Source organism: Juglans microcarpa x Juglans regia, chromosome 3S (assembly GCF_004785595.1).
Source record: "Juglans microcarpa x Juglans regia isolate MS1-56 chromosome 3S, Jm3101_v1.0, whole genome shotgun sequence".
NCBI classification, from domain to species: domain Eukaryota; kingdom Viridiplantae; phylum Streptophyta; class Magnoliopsida; order Fagales; family Juglandaceae; genus Juglans; species Juglans microcarpa x Juglans regia.
The window spans coordinates 24,873,749-24,893,117 of NC_054599.1; the positions used below are offsets into that span (position 1 = coordinate 24,873,749).

The 19,369-nt window shown below is 35.6% G+C and overlaps 2 protein-coding genes and 2 long non-coding RNA genes across 4 annotated transcripts; 1 reads left to right on the top strand and 3 right to left on the bottom strand.

Annotated features, from left to right (window-relative positions):
• On the bottom strand, positions 1 to 14,182 carry LOC121258415. The gene is made up of 3 exons (XR_005939397.1): positions 14,028 to 14,182; positions 13,015 to 13,019; positions 1 to 13 (listed from the first exon to the last, which is right to left on the bottom strand). It is a non-coding gene; the product is annotated as an uncharacterized LOC121258415 (long non-coding RNA).
• On the bottom strand, positions 10,059 to 11,176 carry LOC121258387 (germin-like protein subfamily 1 member 13). Its single transcript, XM_041159897.1, has 2 exons — positions 10,959 to 11,176; positions 10,059 to 10,741 (listed from the first exon to the last, which is right to left on the bottom strand). Exons 1-2 carry the CDS (start codon positions 11,092 to 11,094, stop codon positions 10,200 to 10,202), a joined length of 678 nt encoding a protein of 225 aa, XP_041015831.1. The 5' UTR covers positions 11,095 to 11,176; the 3' UTR covers positions 10,059 to 10,199.
• A 1,733-nt stretch (positions 14,183 to 15,915) lies between the features above and the next one.
• On the top strand, positions 15,916 to 17,658 carry LOC121258411. The gene is made up of 2 exons (XR_005939393.1): positions 15,916 to 16,387; positions 17,117 to 17,658. It is a non-coding gene; the product is annotated as an uncharacterized LOC121258411 (long non-coding RNA).
• Positions 17,659 to 18,395: 737 nt separating this feature from the next.
• On the bottom strand, positions 18,396 to 19,368 carry LOC121258826 (protein FAR-RED ELONGATED HYPOCOTYL 3-like). The gene is made up of 2 exons (XM_041160358.1): positions 18,511 to 19,368; positions 18,396 to 18,407 (listed from the first exon to the last, which is right to left on the bottom strand). The coding sequence occupies exons 1-2, from the start codon at positions 19,366 to 19,368 to the stop codon at positions 18,396 to 18,398; spliced, it is 870 nt and encodes a 289-aa protein (XP_041016292.1).
• Position 19,369: the final 1 nt, after the last annotated feature.

Below are 19,369 nucleotides of genomic sequence, written 5' to 3' on the forward strand. Positions count from 1 at the left end.
TACAACATTATCACTTACTTTTGAAAGAAAACTTTACTTCAAATAAAATTAACTTACCAAAATAATTTATGTAAACATGGAAAACTTAGAGTTTACAAATACATATTAAAACTTTAAAACACAAGAATGCAACTTGTAACTCAAAGGTAATAATGTAATTTTTATTTATTTAGTAGACAAACTATGCAATAGCTAGGGGTGTAAATTTAAATCGGAAAACTGGAAAACCGGACCGGACCGAACCGGACCGGACCGGTTTGTCCGATTTTGAACCGGTCCAGACCGGAACCGGTTTCTATATTATGAAAACCGGCCGGAACCGGTCCGGTTTCGGTTCCGTAGTTTCCGGAACCGGACCGGACTGAACCGGACCGGTTGGAAAAATACATATATAAAAATTAATTTATATATTATACAAAATATTTATATATATAAGTTTTATATATAATATATAATTACATATTAAACTTTTATATATAATACATAATTATATATCATATATGAAATAATTTCATATTATAATTTATAAATTATAACATAAAATGTTAATCTTAAATATGAACATTTGTAATTTTTTTGATCATATGTTATTAATATAATTATATATAAGATAATTTTATTATAATTTATAAAATAAAAGTTTAATCTTAAAGATGAAAATTTAATTGATTATATGCTTTAAACGTAATATATATATATATATTAAATTATTAATAACATTTTATTATAAGAAGTAATAATTTATTATATATTTTTTACATTTTAAAAAAATGGAAAACCGGACCGGAAACCGGTAAAACCGGATGTACCGGTTTAGGAGGATAGCCGGGGCGTAATCGGTTTTGAAAAATGAAAAACCGGTACATACAGGTTCGGTTCTAGATTTTGTCCAAAACCGGACCGGACCGGACCGGTTACACCCCTAGCAATAGCTTCTGTAATACTTATCATTTGAAAACATGATCAAATGGCATAACGGTAATAACCCCTATTCAATTAGGTTACAGAATTACCCATATATAAATATGAAAAATTCTACATTCAGTCGACTCAGGTAGACGCCGCGTAAGCGGTTGCTGATGTGGCAAAATGAAAACCAACTGTTTCACTCCCTCAATTTTTTTTTTCATTTCATTCCCTCCCTCAACAATTTCTTCAGTCCCTCCCTCTCTGCGTTTCCTCTCTTCCTCAGTCCCTCCCTGTTTTGCGTTTCCTCTCTCGATCCTTCCACAAATCGCATATCGTCGAAGACCATGAGTCCATCCCCTGGAAGCACCGAAGAAACCTCGACGGCACATCCCTCCCCTTGAACCTGCCGCCCTCCCTCCCTCAACTGACTGATGGAAGTCTGAGATCACAAATTGCCGCCTTCGTCTTCAGCCACAGCGTTACGTCGTCTTCCTCAGTTTCCTTATCTCGAACCATACATAGCCCGCCCCAATTCCGTTCATCCCGAAACCAGTTAGCCCTAACCCTAGCCCCCTTCCTAATTATCCTGAAGGCAAGCAATTTCTTCAAACTCTTGCAATATTTTTATTTTTTTGAATTTCAGGACTTATATAGTTTTATATATATTAATATTGCATATGCATTGTCACCGAAGATTAGCTCTGGATTTAGAGTCTCATTGCTTGGAAACATGGGATTCAGTTGGTGGGTTTGTGTTACTTTTCAGTATCATTTTTCATGAAAGCTAAGGTTCTGATTTCTTAGGATTTTAGGACTTATTTTGTGTTGGATCAAGTGCTTAGATATTAAATTTAGCCGAACATTCTGTTAAGGAGGTTTCTCTGTAGAATTGAGAATGTTTCTCTGTGGATTGTTTTGATTTTCTCTTTTGTTTTATTCATGAGCTTTGCTACACATCATTGTTCTGATTTTCTTAGGATTTTAAGACTTATTTTGTGTTGGATCAAGTGCTTAGATATTAAATTTAGCTGAACGTTATGTGGAGGAGGTTTCTCTGTAGAATTCAAAATGTTTCTCTATTGATGTTTGTTGATTAATATTTCATTTTTTTGAAAAGAAAAAGGTTCTAGTCAATGTAGTCATTGATCATAGGTTTCGTGTTTGATATTATCCAATTTATTTATCTACTCTCCGTAGATATTAAATAGTGTATTGACTTAACTTAATTTGGTAAAGTTTTATGTTTACACAAAACGAGAACATAGCAACTTGCATAGCCACCTGAATTGAAAGCAACTAATGAATCATAATCGAGTCTTGACAGCTGCATCCAAATAAGGTGTTGTTCTTATTTTCCATTGTTTAACAAGACTCTCTCTCTCTCTCTCTCTCTCTCTCTCTCTCTCTACTTTAGAGGCATACCAAACACTGAAACAAAGGAAGAGATTAATTATTAAGAATTATGGTAATAACTTTAAAGTTGGTTGCAAAAGTGATGAGAGAATCCCATGCAAAGAATTAGATTAGGGCAAGATTTTGGTGTTGAGCATGATTTTGATACTCTAAGCAAATTTGCCTTTTGAAAATTAGCATAGTTTTCTTTTTGGGTTCCACTGACTTACAGTACCATGTTTTTAAAAAAAAAAAAAAAAATCGAAGTATATGACTAATTAATTAACAAGTCCAGAGGTGTCCCTCTCCTCCCATGCATCTGCCTTAACTTATTCCCTATGGCCTACACTATCTAATTGATGCCTTTGCAAGGTCTTAAAAAAGTGTATCTCCTCTAAGCAGATTTGCCTTTTGAAAATTAGCATAGTTTTCTTTTTGAGTTCCACTGACTTACAGTACCATGTTTAAAAAAAAAAAACAAAAAACATCGATGTATATGGCTAATTAATTAACAAGTCCAGAGATGTCCCTCTCCTCCCATGTATCTGCCTTAACTTATTCCCTATGGCCTACACTATCTAATTGCAAGATCTTAAAAAATTCGTTTGTATCAATATATTAGCACCCTTTCATGCAAATGATATTTTCTTGAATATGTCTTTTCATATGTGTGCCTTTACATTGTGCTTCTAATTCATGTTAGAATGTCGTCATTAACTGTCTTTTTTATCCTCCGGTATATGTACTTTGGGTCAACCATTCTGCTTCTATGAGCTTCAAGCTATATTGAGATACTCAAATACTATAAAAAATTCAAGACGACCATTCCTAGGGTGTCCAAAGTACAACACAAAGATAACTAAATGACTTGTAATGTAACTTTAAAATAAATTGATTAATATTACGTACATCTAACAACATTTATATATGTTTGCAAATATTAGGGATTACCATTCTGAAAGTATTTCAAGTGGGCAGATAGTGATCAATACATAGAGTTGGATCTACAAGAAAGACAAAACGACCTGTTAAGGAAGGAGGAAGAGGTCGAGAAGAGATCCCGCGATATCGAAAAGAGGGAGATTGAGTTCCATAAGAGGGCCGATGAAATTGAGAAGAGAGAGATGGTGCAAGATGGTAGAGATGAGGAGTTTCTGAAGAAGACAGAGATGCTTCTTGAGCAAGAAGATGGAATAAGACATTCACGCATGCTTCTCCGGGTGTATTCGGCTTTTGTAGTTGTTGTTTGTTGTTACTTAGTGACTTGGTAGTGGTTTTATGTTATAGCTTTGGCTGTTTAGTGAGTGCAATGTAATAGTTGGGGACTTTTTTGTTGCATTTTGCCTCTTATGCTTGTGGCATGACAAACACTAAATTGGTTGTAAAATAGCTGTATTATAATCAATGGATGCAGTGGTTTTGTGCATTCCTTTCCAGAATGAGATTTATAGCATAAATAAATGTTATATTGCACATTCCTTTCCAGAATGAGATTTATAACATAAATAAATGTTATATTGCACATTCCTTTCCAGAATCAAATTTATAGCATAAAGTAAAAAGTTATATTGCACATTTCATTCCAGAATTGATAAAGTAACAAGTTATATTGCACATTCCATTACAAAATCAGATTTCTAGCATAAATAAATTGTACATACAAAGAGATGACCAAGCCTTTTTGTCACTGGTCAAGCTTCTCAGCTTATAGTCTCCGGGAAGCCTCATACGCGGCAGCTCTAGGAGTGAGGCTAGCTCAACCGTGAGTGCGCCCCACCCGGGACTCACTCTTGTTTTGACCATACAAAACCACATGACTCTTAACATCTTATCTTAATGCCAAATGGCACAAACTATAATAACAACAAATCGATTGAATATGCTAGCAGGTCGCTTGAGGTTTATATGAAAATGCAACTGTTGAGCTTTTGGCCTAATATCTCTACATTGAATTTTTCCTCTACATTTGCTAGTGTGATCGAGGCTTGCTCTGTGTTGACAGATTCTTGAAACTGGCCAACAAGATCAAAGTTCTATATGATTTGCTTTCCTAGCCCTCGTTAATTAGGGATTCCCATTTCCTTACATGTTTCTATATAAATTGTCAAAGTTCTTTTAAAGTGTATTTGACAAGCCCAAACATATGCATTTCCTCCTTAATAAATTCAACCAATGTGCCAAATTGAAGTTATTACCAACAGATTTTCTTAACATTGTTCCTAAAACAATAACTCCCAAGAAATCATGAAACATGAGCAAGTAAAAAAAATGGTCCTTACCATAATAAAATTACTGAGAAGCTACACGGAAAATGAAGAAATCACTCACACATGTTAGAATTTGTATTTCAAATATTTATCTCACTTCACTTATAAGCGTTTATACTGTGCTCTATTTATAGAGCTGAGGGTGCCGAGGGTAGTCTGTCATTTTAACAAACATAAGGTGTGCATGATGCCTATTGCTAGCTGTACAGATCATGGTGATAACAGAAAATATTCCTTTTATACAAACAGGATCACAAGAATTTTCTAGAGAGAATTTACAACAGAATTTCATTTTCTGGAAGGTTCTTATAGTTGAGGCTGGTTGTTGTCATCGTGTGCTGGTGAGGTGGAGTAGTGAGTCATGGATGAGCTGGAGATCATTGGTTTGCTGTCAACACGAAATGAGCTCGAGCACAAATCCACTTCAAAACAAATGAGCTCGAGTTCCGAAGACCACACCACTTCACAGATCCACAAGAGTTCAAGCTGCTGAGCCGAAGACCACAAATCGCAGAAGAAAACCAAAGCACCAATGCAAGAGAAGTTCCAAAATGCACTCAAATTGCCATCAGTTTTTGGCAAGAAGAAAACCAGAGCAAGATGAGAAGCTAATCGCTGAAGACAAGAAAATGCACTCAAATCGCCATCATTTTCAAGTAGCATTCAGAGAAAATCGTCGAAGAAAGTTCTGGCCGAAGAGAAGCACAAATCGCCAAACAAAAGGAAGAAGATGAGAAGCGAAGCGGGAATCCGAAATGCACTGCACTCTGTTTTTCTTTTTTTTTTTTAAAAAAAAAAAAAAAAGCAGCTGCCACATCAGCTAACTGACTGCACGGCGACTCTAGCCCGCGACTGTACATAGCGGAACTATATAAATATATAACTCTTCAAGTCAACAAACATGAAAACAAACAAATGAATTAAAGTGTACCGGCATGGACTTACAACTAAAACTGAGATATGTGTGGGGGGTAAGGCGCGACGGGCTGGGCGAGTGGAAGGTGGCTGTCTCAACGGTAGTGCACTGAGAGAAAGATGAGAGAATGAAGAGAGAGTAATCACGGCATGAGGAAGAAGTTAATACCAAGAGAGAGAGACGGAGGGGTGGTAGTGACTTACAAAGGAATTAAAGGGAGTCTTTCGGCAGCAACACGGAGGAGCAGTGATAGCAGCTGGGAAACTTGGGTGGCACTAGGAGGGTCACGGTGGTGGAGAGGGCTTCGGTCTGTGGTATTCCAACAGGGACGGTACTCTGTTTTCGAGAGCTAAAACAGGGGATAAACGATTGGGTTTTCCGTGAGATAGGGGAGGGGTGGTGGCGTCGGTGGCTTCTGCCGTGTGAGGGAAATCTCGTCCAGTTGCTCGGAGCTGTTGTACCGTGAGGTGGGGAAAATTTTATTCATCTCCGAGTGAATGGGAAATCGGGCTGTGATGGAGTTGGGACGGCGTGGCTTGTTCACGATGGTAACGTGGTTGACACTAGGAGAAGTGGCTGCTGGACAGTGGGCTATGGTGGTTGGCATATGGAGGTCATGCTAGCGGAGAAAAGATGAACATGCATGAGGTTGGTGATGCTACGGTGCGGAGGATGGCGTTCGGTGCAATTTGTTTGGCCTCGGGTGCTAGCTGGTTAACAACATGAAGAAATTGTTTCAAAGATAAAATCTAGTGGTGGCAACACTATAGGAAAGAACACTAACGTCTAACGCATAGGTGTTGTATAAGAATTGTGATAGTTGCCATAAAAGTGAGGGATAGAGATGTGCATTAGGGGTAGCAATATGTAACACGATCCGTTAACCCAATACGAACACGGCACAATAAAATCAGGTTAGGGTTTAACCTTAACTGGTTCAGGTCAAAACGGATTGACCCGTTAAGACACGATTGCTTAACGGGTCACTAACGGGTCAACCCGTTATGAAAATTAAATTTACCTTTATACCCTTAGACCTAAAGGGCAAGGAGGACGCTCCACTTCCTTCTTCAAGTTCTAAATTTGTTTAGATCTGTATTTTTAATTTTTTATTATATTTGGGATTGTAACATTAATTTATTTACATTGTATGTTTTGTTTATTATATTTGAAATGTAATTTTAATAATGAATATTATTACAAATTGTGTGGATCATATTTATTTGAATTGTAATTTTAGACTTGTAGTTAGTTTTTTATTTTTTATAGATATTATTTATATTTAAATATTTATATAAAATCAATCAAGTCAAACGGGTCGTGTCGTGTTGTATTGTGTCTATTCAACCTATTAACATAAACAGGTGAAACGGGTCATCTCGTGTCAATTTATTTATTATTCATTAACGGGTCATAGCAGGTCATGTCGTGTCAACCCGTTATCTCACCATGTCGTGTTCGGGTTTGGAATTTTAACAACAAATTCTTAACGGGTTGTGTTCGTGTTGACCCATTAAGTATAATGTATACACCTTGACACAACACGAACACGACTTGACACCCCTAATGTCCATGGGTGGTGAACGTGGACTGCTACAGTTTAAAGGGAATAAAAAAATAAAAAGGTGGTACGTAGTCAAGTATTTGTTTTACTGAGTAAATTAGGCCACGCAGTGGGAACTTTGCTTGTTTCCGTACACGCAGGGACGTGCATGGCAATTAGCATGCACTAAGTATTGTGGTGGCCCTATGTTCAAAAAAATAAACCTCTCGTCCAACCATATCTTTCAATCATTGAGCCTAAAGAAATTTATACTCTGTTAAAAGAGAAATTTTAAGCCTGTAAGCTACTTTGAAATTATTCGTTAAAACTCAAATGAACTTTTCATACATAAGCTCAAAAATATTTAATAGACTTGGCTAGACCCTAGTGTTACAAGTTTCCAAGTGCCACGGGCATGCACTCCACTTGAAAAAAAGTTGATAAATATGAAATTCACATAAAAATTTATTTCTTTATTGGTTTGCTCTACTATTTTTTTAAAATGAGTACGTGACGCTTGCATACTTTATGATTGTATATCTAGTATTCCTCGTATTTTATTTTTATTTTTTATTTTTTTTGGCTAAAAAGGAGGGCAGCACCTCCGACACTTTATTAAGAAAGTCCTCACTCATAGCGGAGGAAAAACTTATACATGAGAAAATCAAAGCTACACTATAAATAAAAACAAACCCAACAAAGCAAAATCAAACCTAACAAGCTTACAAAACCAAGTTGCAATCTAACATGTGGTAGACCAGCCTTACCCAACTTAAGCATACCTTTCAATTTATAAGGCAAAGAAACAAAATAACAAAAGTATTATTGTGACCTTCCTCTCCCCGACGAGCGAGGAAATCTGCCGCATTATTCCCTTCCTGAAATTAATGTTCAATGGTGAAATGCACATCCCTCAATAAGACCAAGAGATCATCCCAATAATCTCATAAGTACCAAACCATGCACTTGTAACTAAGCAATTAAGAAACCACCAAATTGGAATCACTCTCAATAATAATCTGACTGAAACACAATCTTTACATAAAGATATACCAGCAATTAACACCCTAAATCCAGCCTCATTGTTCATACCCTGTCCAAAGAAAGAGGGAAAAAACCCCTTTGAAAGTACCTCGATGATCACGAATGATGCCTCCTCCACAACCCCTCCCCGGGTTGCCACAGCAACTCCCATCTACATTCAGCTTGACCCATCCTTTAGTTGGTTTTCCCCAATAAACAAGCCTTGGTCTGGGCCGAACACGATCAACGCAAGAAACTTCAAGAGCCCGAAGAATATTCTCATCTCTATCTGAAAGAGGCCATTGTTTCACTTGGAGAGATGAAATCTTCCTTAGCCACATTTTAACTGCCATCCAAACCTCTGACGCCGACTCTATTTTATTTTCCATCCGAGCCTTGCATCGTCATAACCAAAGACGCCAAGTGATAATGGACGGGATGATGCCAAGCAAAGTGTCCTTATGGCTCGATTTCTTTGCTAAACTAAACCACTATAGAACTATTGCCCACCATGACATACCAGCAACATAATTAATTCCCAATGCAATGGCAACCATCTTCCATACTTCTGCAACTAGACTCCCATTACGAAATACATGATTTAAATTTTCAGAATGGCCTTGAGAGCAGCAGTCACATTGAAAGGCCAGTGGGACTCCTAGATCTTGCACCCGAGAGTCAAAGGACAGCCCATTAAAATGAGCTTTCCACGTACACACAAATACCTTGTTTGGGAGGAGGTGGTACCAAATCCAATCCATACCCAGATGCTCAATAGCTTTTACATGAATTACTTCCCACGTCGAGGCCAACGTAAACACTCCAATTCCTACCGTTTCGAGATGGTAATATCTTCTCCAGTCTTCCCAGCCACTATTTCGTGCATAACTTCCTTTGTTTTATCAATCCCGATTAGTTCAACAAGGTAATTCTCATCCCATGATCCATCGATTCAAGCATCCTTTATTTTTATTTTAGTATGCACAACATCCCTACTGGCATATAGAGGCCCACTCGCCAACCAGCAATCAAATTGCTATGAATGTGTGAAGTAAAAAAATCATGTGGCGCTTGCACAGCTTATGCATGTATCTAGCATTACTATTCATTTGTTCTTCCTGGAAATATGGGAAGTACCCACGCATTATATTGTAGCTTCTGCATTCCCTTTTGACAGGGATTTTGTATCGTTTCAGCAGTTGCTCAAAGTTTTGGTCGATACTGTACCTAAAAAAATATAAAAATTATATGCTGAATTTAAAGGAATGGTGATTGTGATACTCTGTACATCGGTTGGAAAAGACTGAAAAGATGTTCAATGCACTGAATTCATCGTATTTTAGTTAAAAGAATTAAAACAGTAGCATTTTGTGTCGATTAAAAGTAACCCTTTTGAGATGGGGGCTTGGGACTCGGGAGTACGATGTTATCCATACGTAAACATGATAATAGCTAGATCTTGGAGGCCTTTGACTAATCCACATATTTTCAAACTCTGATTTAAAAGTTTTGATAGAGCCAGAAAATCACTCAGAAGGACTGCAAGCAAAGTTGAAGAAGCAATGGCTAAAAAAAACCTCTACAAGTAAAACAACCCAAAATGCATGTGGTCGGGTTTCTCGTGGAGTACTACTCCTGGTCCAACTACTACGGTCTCCGGAAACACGTACGCCCGAGTAATTTAGCAGAGAGGGTGATTACAATGTTAATTTTTGTGCACATATATAGGGATTTGTGGTCTCTAGGACCATGGGCGTGTAACTGTTCAACCCATTCTTTACTAGTCTTCGAGCTTACAATAATTATTCTATTCGAACATATTTTTCTTTGTAATTCCTTGAGAAGAATATCACTATATAAGAAGTAAGCATATGGACTCGATGTCTGGAAAGCAAAATACTCTATAATTTTCATATACATATATATATATATATATATATATATGCGCTGCTACCCAAAAAGAACAAAAAAAGAAAGAGAGAAAGAGAGAGAGAGAGAGAGGATAGTGCATAAATTAAATACCATCTTATTTCATTGTAATTCTAATTTTATGACGTTACAACGAAACATAGGAAATCTTAATTTATTCGAACCATGCATACAATGGATCGTTATGGTTGTTACAAACATTTCTCTAACTGTTGTTCAACTAGAACTTCTTCTGAAGGTACTCGACCAATTTCTTGTCCACCTGGAAGGCCTTGGTGAGAACATTGGGATTGATTTTTGGGTCAGATCCGAAGACTGCATTTGCAATGGTGATGTGTCCTGGATTCTGGCTGTTAAATCCAGAAAAGGCAACTGCGTTGGTCTTTCCCACATTCAACTGGAAGTGAATGAGACCAATTGGGAATACAAAGACATCTCCTGGGTATAGCGTTTTGGTGAAGAGGCGGTTACCTGCATCTTCGTCGGACGTGACAAACCCAACGTACAGAGTACCCTCTAAGACTATGACAAATTCACTGCCACGTGGGTGGATGTGGAGAGGATTCAGACCATATGGAGCAAAGTCAATGCGACCCAAGGATATGCCTAGGGTGTTGAGTCCTGCTAGATTGTCCACATACACATCAGTGGCGTTCGACCCGAGAGGATTTGAAGTGTCTGCGGGAACGTTTAGTCCCGAAAAGAAGAAGTCATTGGCTGAGGCAAGCTTTGGATCCTTGCAGAACTTTCCATTCACAAATACTGCAACAAGAAAAGTAGTGTATCATCATCACAAATTGGACGTCCAGACACTTCCCATAACAATGGGAAATAACATAAACATATGATGCAGAAATCGAAAGTATAGTTACATTAATCTATGGATTCATAACATGAGATAAACAATTCATGCAGATGCTTGAAATGATTTCTACTACAGAATGTAATGATAATAATAGTAATGGTAATGTTTACGTACAAGCAGAAGTGGGATCCTTGACCGCAACACAAAAGTCCTGCAGAGGACTAGGGTCATAGGCAGAGGCGAGAGAGCAAACCAAAGCCAACAGGGCCACTGTGACGATCAGGTACTTAGCTTTCATGATGATCTGCATGTTTGAGGATGTCTCTAGCACTAGCTTTTAGGTTGTGTATTCTTAATTGCTTGGGTGAGAGGTGAGATATGTTGCATGGAAACATGTCTATTTATAGACCCAGGGGGAGTCTGCAGTACTAAACCGATGTTTATTTTTTGGCATGGATAAGAGCATCTATTGGCTTGGTAAAAATTAAAAAATTATTAAAATTTAGATAATTTGTATCAAAAAGACTTCACATTAAATTTTTGTTACAGTGGTTGACCAAATATTAAAATATTAATTTCTCACTCAAACCACTTGTAGGTGTATATGTAGTTACAGATTTTTTATTGACATCGAAATAGGTATGTTGTTAAATATTTGGTTAGTGAATAAGAAATTTAGATAGAATTTTAGATAATTTTAATCTCAATTTTTTATTATTAGCATTAAATGACTTTTGAAAATATGATTTTTTTTATATTAATTTAATTAGAATATAATTATTATTAATATTAAATTTATTGAATTATAAAATGTGATACAAATAAATTAAATAAATAAATTATTAATTTAATAATATTTTATTATTATATAAAGAGTGAATGATTAATTTAATGTGATGATTGAATTTAAATAAAATAGATAAATATAAAAAGAGAATGATATTGATTAAAAACGGAGAGGACGTTGTTTTCAGAGAAATTTTGGGCGTTTAGATGTTTTAGGATTTGCACGTTACGACTTTAAAGAAATAAGAGATCAAAGACGTACTGAAAGTGGCCCGGAGAATGACTGAGGAAGTCCTAATTTCTTCTTCTTCTTTTTTTCTTAATACACGTGATTATGTATATGATATAGATTTTTTTTTTTTTTGTCTTTTTGAAGTATTTGTTGTTGACAACTATCTCTATAGCAACTGTTTATCGGATGGAAAACGTTGCGTCTTAATATTATAAAGTTAAAAGTCCCTCCCATGAGATGTTTTTAAAATGAGTTTTACTATAGAATAATCATTGTAGTTGTGCACACATTATATACACTATGTAGTTACTTCTATTCTTTTAGTTTTTTTTTTCTTTTCGTTTTGCATCAAATCTTCTCATTTCTCTCTTCCTCTCTCTCTCATCAGATCTCTATCATACCGTGTCTCTCATCTCAGTCTCTCTCTCATACCGCCTCTCTCTCTCATCTCTGAGTCTCTCTCATCTCGGACTCTCTCTAATCATTTCTTTTGTCGGCTCTCTCATCTCTATATTATCAATGGTTGCTCTTATGACACGTAATGTGTACAATTTTGATGTACCAAAACAGTTGCTCCTATCAAGACTTTTTCTTTCAAAATAGATAGTGAAACTAGAACAAAATACATGATCCAATGGCAGATCAAACTTGGGATTTGGGTAGCTCTAACTGCGGCCCCCTAAAAGGAAATTCCAACCCCCGCCACAGGTTTCTTAAATCAGTTCATACCCAACGTTTGCCTGCAGCTTGATTGGGAAACCTCAACCATCTAGACTAGTCTACAAAACGTCACGACATGACACTTGACATAAATGGAAGCTGTTTATACGTATAACGTTACTTCTACAAAGCCGTAAAATCCCATGAAATATAAATAATGAATTAGTATCATCCAAGGCAGGCATCAACAGAGCAGACTTTATCTAGCAAATTAAACTAATAGAATATTTAGCTTAATGAGAAAAGATCAGATCGACCATTATAAATTGAACACGCATGCCCGGCCTAGTGATCTGGACTCAGGACTAGGACTGGACAGGGTGAATTTTTTTTCCGGGAAAGGAAAATAGAAACGAATGGGTCAAATTAATTACATGGCCAGACTTCACCCATTTCAAGATATTTTAGGTAACAATGTGGACTTTATCATGAGTTTTGTGGATTGATGTATGTCTAGCTAGATCACGTCGTTGTTGCGTCTTAATCGCAAACTGATTCTGTTGATGACTTTAGCACTAAGGAATATCTTATACCACTATAGATGAATGCTACTTATTCATCTATAAGCTGCAACCAAAACTTAAATGGAGGCCCATTACAACGTCACCCTAGCGGCCAAAAAACTCATATTCATATAAGTAATGTTTTTTTTTTTATCTTAAATTAATTGTATCATTAGTAATTATATATGCCATGCATTGATGTAGCATATTTTAAATTTTTTGTATTGGTTAAATATTGAAATAATTATAAGTTATTTAAAATATATCATATCGACCTTATTTGCGGTGTGACTGGAAATAATAAAATTCATAATAAAGAACAATATTTTTCTTCAAATGTAAAGTATATATAACGAAATTAGGAGTTCCTAAGTACAAAGTTAATATTATAGTAAATATTAGAAAAACTATATTTATAAACCGGTATAAAAAATATCATCTCCACGCTAATTTGTAAGTAGAAAGACCTGTGAACGTCATTAAACTAAGACCAAGATTTAACACAAACCACATTCTAGTATGGAGATCGAATATTCGAAGAGCTAGATGGGCTTTTGCTTTCTTGTAAAGCTCAATTGTATAATATTAATGTGTTATATATGACGACATTATTAATGTAAAGGCCATGATTTGTTTATTAGTGAACTACGCTATTTCATTCCCATTAAATATTATATAATATCTCATGAAGAGGTCGACTTTGCTTGCATTTTCAATAATATATATAGGTGCCTGCCCACAATAGTACTGCATTATATATATATATATATATATATATATATATATATATATCTGGCACATAAAACCCCGTGGCAAAATTGTTAGAATCTAGATAAAAAAAAAAAAAAAAAAAAATCTAAATAATAAAATCAGAGTAATTATTTCTACATTCTTCGAATATATTAATTTCTCGCAGGACTTTTGTAATCTTATATTGAAAAACAAAATGTAAAAAAATCACCGTTTTCTGCTGAATTAGTTCACTTTTCTATATAAATATACAAAATATCTTCACAACCTCCTAACACTCCACATTCCACATTTTTTTTAATTTTTATTATTTTTTCTTTTATTAAATATTTATTATATGAATAATAAATAAAAAATTTAAAATAAGTTAAAAAGAATAAACTCAAAAAAAATTTTAAAAAAATATTAAAAAATTTTAAAATTTAAAATAATGTGGAGTGTGGAGTGTGGAGTGTGATGGAGGTTGTATAATAAAACTCATAAATATATAGTTTGTGCAAGATCCGCATCTGTGCAAGCGTATGACTTGGACACCTGGAACTTATCTGTCAGAATCCTGAAAAAATAAAAATAAACATGCAAAATTCATGGCTGTTTAATTTCTTGCATAATACTGATTTTTTAATTTTTTTTATTTAATGATTAAAAAAATATTTTTTTAATAATATTATAATTTTTTTTATTTTTTTTTCTTACCCTCATCTGTTACATTTGTCAGGATACCCAAGACAGAGGCAGGTTCAATGAATGTAGAATCCGAAAGAACAAAAAGCAAAGTAAACTACGGAAGTTGTCACATTTGAGTTTTTCTACACACCTACCAGTTTCTCTCATACGGCACGTAAAAAGTGATCTGGCTTTTCTTTTTTTTTTTTTTTTGAAATATTCTACCCATCTGCCTACTTTCCCCCACATACAGCATACGAAATCTGATGTGACTTTTTCCTTTTTTTTTTTTATTTTTTGAATTCCAGTTAAACGTGCGTTTAACTACAGAACACCCAAAATTGAATTTTAAATTCCCCCCGCCCCAGGCATTCTTCTTCTCAATATTTTGAATACCGTATCGGACGCCGTATCGGTTAAGATATTAGAACGAAATACTTCAGTACCGGTACGGTTTCAAGATAGCGTTTCAAGATAACGTTTTGGAATAGTCGATCTATACATAAATTATATATATAAATATATATAAAAATTATATTCCAAAATAATAGTCTATATATAAATAAATTATATACAAATACATATATATATATATAAATTATAAATAGTCTAGTCTGAATTGGGGGTTAAAAAATAAACTTGTAGTTTGAAAAAACGAAAAAAAAAAAAAAAAAACACAGGCCGAAATATAGGCCGGTACAGGCCGAAATTGAGGCCGGTACGACCGGTACGGAACAGGTATAGTACCTGTACCGGCCGGACGGTCGAAATGAAAAATTTCTGCTGTACCGACCGGTACGGTACGAAATTTAAAACACTGCTTCCTCCCCCTCCCTGAATCTCGAGGCAACCTCCTTTCAGAAATCCCTCTCTCAAGACTCTTGACTACCACGACGGCAACTCGACGTCTCGAGCTAGTTGTAGGACGGAGCACCCAAAGTCGCGACGGACTGATCTTGACGCTGAGAGAGAGAGAGCTTCCTGTCAGTGTTCTTCACAAAGGCGAGTAACACTCATTTTTTCAATTTTTTCAAATGCCGTGTAAAGTACAAGTGATTGTAATCTCATTGTTATGGTGATTGTAATCTGGGCTATGAAAATATTTTGGCATATGGTGTGATAACGCCACTTTGAGAAATGAATAGCATGTGTTTGTAAAAAAGACTCAAAGAAAACATTCTGCCTCTCAAAGAAAACATTTGCTCATTTTGTGCTGTGGTGATGGGAATGATGCGAATGGCATGCTTCATATCAAGTCAGCACTCATTTTGTTTTTTCCCAAGCCATAACCAGTCTGCACTTGGCGATTTTCAGTTCTTTTTCTAGAATATTATTAGCTGGATTTCAGAATTTACAACTTAGTCAAAGGTTGATGCATTTCAATGTTCCACCTGTGATTCTGGTGTATGCTCGTGCTATACACACAACTATAACTTTTGGGATGGGATTGTGGAGCATTGGTAATGTGGTGAGTTACATATATATATATATATATATATATTTATATAATAGGCAAAGAAGAACGATAGTAAGATGAAGATGAAAATGGCCTTCAATGATAAGTATCTGACTTGCTATTTTCCTCGATGCATGTGAAAATAGACTAAATAGTCTCATTCTAATTAATAGAACTTTTGGAGTGAAGGCATGCAAATTATCTTTTAATTACTAATGAAATGTACTCTAATATTATAGTTAGCAGATAATAAGATTGTGGTTATAGTTATAGTTTATGACGAGCAAGCTAAAAGAAACATGAATTTCTGTTGTTTGGGGTTTAATCAACCATCTCTATATATATTGGTTTTTTTATATTGGTCGGTGTCTTTAATCATAAGGGTATAATTCAGGTTCCAGTTTGGTTCAATTGTATGAGAGAAATGCAGAACTCTTTCACGAGCATTAAGGACCTGCATGCGAAGTAGACTAGCTCTTTGTTGTTGTTGGTAAATGACTACCTCTTGTCAAAATTTCCTCTATTTAATCGGATATTAGTACTTTCAAGACAATCTCAGGCTCTTCATTTGCATGTCTGAAATTGATTTTAATGGCTAGAAATGCCTATCTTCTTTTCAGAACAGTAAGCTAAATTCTAGTAACATTAGTGTCATTTCTGGGGTGGTTTATTATCTGCATTTTGACATAGTTTCTCACCTGATTTCTCATTCATCTCCGAGCTGTTTTATCATTAGATTTCCCATAATTATGTTGGTTCTGCTGCTTCACTTGAGCTTTGCCCTCTTTGTAACCACTTTCCAAGTGATAGAAACAATATGCTCGGAGGTTTGTTTTATGAAGTTAAGGACAAAAGGCCAGCTTGGCTGCTGTGTTGCTGAATGTTCTTTTTACCTACTTATTTGTGTAATTTTGAGGAGGAAATTAATTGTGGACATGTTAGTTAAATATCAAGAATATCTATCCATTTGTTAGTGAAATATGAGGTTTCCTCCAACTTTATTCTTCTCTTAACTATGTATATATATGATTTTGTATCTTATAAAAATTGAATTTGCAACTATGAATCTTTCTACCTATGCTTAAACTACGTGGTAGATAGACTGTGGATTCTTGAATTCCTATCTATTTTGAATTGTGCACCCAAAGTATCCATTTACCAATGACACAGCAGCCTATGTTTATCTATTTACTAATGACAATGTTTATCTATTTTTTAGCAAATGACAAGTTTAAGTACCAATACCGGTTCAAGTGTGTGGACTTCAAGAGGGAAAGACAAAGCAAGTTTGGACAGGCCACTTTGCTACTGTCGCATTCCATCGAAACTTCGAATATCTGGGAAGGGTCATAGTTTTGGCAGAAGATTTTACAACTGCCCAAACTATAAGATCAATAAACAATGTGAATATTTTGAATAGATTGATCTTGAAAGTCAACAAAATCCATGCTGCAAGATGACATTGGAGTTAGCTCAACGAAGGAATGAGAGGTTATTTCATGAACATGTAACGATCGAAGAAGCCAAATATAAAGCAATGGAAAAGAAGTATAAGGGAACCTTAAAAGTGTGTTGACATCGTGGTTGTTGTTTATTGCGATTTTTGTTGTAATTTTTATGTATCCCAAAAATAGTTTTGTATGTCGAGCAGTGCTTCGACTCATGTAAGCTGTTTTAGTTTTGGACAATTGATTGTAATGAACATGTGATGTAATGAGTTGGCTTTTGTCAATGTTTTAGAATGTTATGGACATGTTTTGACACAGGGGCCTTTTCACTCTCTCTCTCACTCTCTCTTGCTAGTGCAAAATGCTCAAGATATTGAGTTTCTTGTTTAAGCATGGTTGAGTTTCTTGTTTAGTGCAAATTAATTAAGATTGCAGGCAAGAATATATACATGCAGGCAAGAATATACAACGAATTAATTAAGAAGAATCATGTAAATGTTGCAAGGAGGGACTATATATACATGTAGCAACCTGTACATCTAGCAACATTTTTTTGTTTATTTTTTTAAAACAAAAAAACTAGTTATTTTATATACCAAAAGGTGGCATATACGAGAAAGTCACAAAACAATAATGAGAAGCAAAACAAAGCAAAACTCAACCACAATTGTCACATACAACCACAACCTCGAAATAAATGTGCACAAAAACATCTTCAAGATTTCTATGATTTATATAATAATGATTTTTATACAAGTACTGCATTAGACTATCTGTACATTCTTTACAACCACAACCGCCAACAAAAAGACTCCAGATTTTCACAAAATCTTTCAAATAACCCACCAAAAATATAATAATGATTGTCATACATGTTGAGCACCCACAACCTTGTCTTCCCAAAACCCATAAACAATGTTTCACAAATTTTCATCATTGCCCGATGGTGTTTGTTGTGTGACAGTACTATATTGGGTTCCAACAACAACATCTTCAACGTTAGCACCAACTTGGGGGGTCGGGACCCCACCAACTCCAACTTGTTCATCATCAAATATTTTCCTGCAAGTTTAATTTCCAAAATACCAGAAAATACACATCTATTAGAAAGGAAACACCACTAGTCCAACATATAAAACGTTAATAGAAAAAAAAAATCGAGTACCTGTTTCTTCTTTCTCTTGGTTGCAGCCTTCTCCACAGGTGGAACCTTTCTCTTCATTGGAGGTCTCTCTTTTCCTCGAACAACGTTAGGACTTAATATTTTCTTACCCTTATCCACGACGTCGCTCTCATTGACCTTGGTTGAACCGGACTCAAGTGGTAATCCTTTAAAATTATGCTCAAACTCATCCAAAACCAGCATGAATGCATTCACATGGTCATCACTTGGGGAGACACGCGTCGCTAATTTCATACATCTTTTAACCACAAGTTCATACCTTCGTGAGTCCGCATTATCCCGCAAATCATCATAGCTACTTTTGACAAGTGTGTATCTTCTCTTTAAGTCTTTCCTCCACCGATCCAAGATGTACCTCTCTGGCAAAACATGAATCTTCTTAATTTGACAAACTTTAAATACATGCCTACAAAGAATGCCCCTCGTCTCAAACAGTGCACACGTGCATTTGATATCACATTCCTCCTCATTATAGTAAACTACGTAATGGATGGTTTTGACATGATCACCCGTGGAAATTTCTTCGAACACGTCAAAGGTGGAAATACAACCCTGTTTGCTAACAGGTATGCAATTACAACAAATCATTCCCCACACCTCCCCTTGAATTTCTTTAAACTTTGCATTTGTATACACTGCTTGAAACTGCTTCTCAAAGTGGAATGGAGTCACACATGGGATGGTTTGGTTGCACGAATTGAAATCAGTCGTCGTCTCTACTTCCACTTTCTTTTTTAGAGCATTGTCAAATTGATCAACAAATTCCTTTAACGTTGTACTAGAATGCACATATCCGTCGAAAAAGGCATTCATGCTTTCAGACCGCTGTGTAGTGCTCATA

Bases quoted from the DNA above. Each gene is read 5' to 3' on its own strand.
- LOC121258387 (XM_041159897.1), bottom strand. From the start codon at position 11,094: ATGCAGATCATCATGAAAGCTAAGTACCTGATCGTCACAGTGGCCCTG. The intron at 10,742-10,958 runs GTACGTAAACAT...TTCTTGTTGCAG, and splicing joins CAAGGATCCCACTTCTGCTT to TATTTGTGAATGGAAAGTTC.
- LOC121258826 (XM_041160358.1), bottom strand. From the start codon at position 19,368: ATGAGCACTACACAGCGGTCTGAAAGCATGAATGCCTTTTTCGACGGA.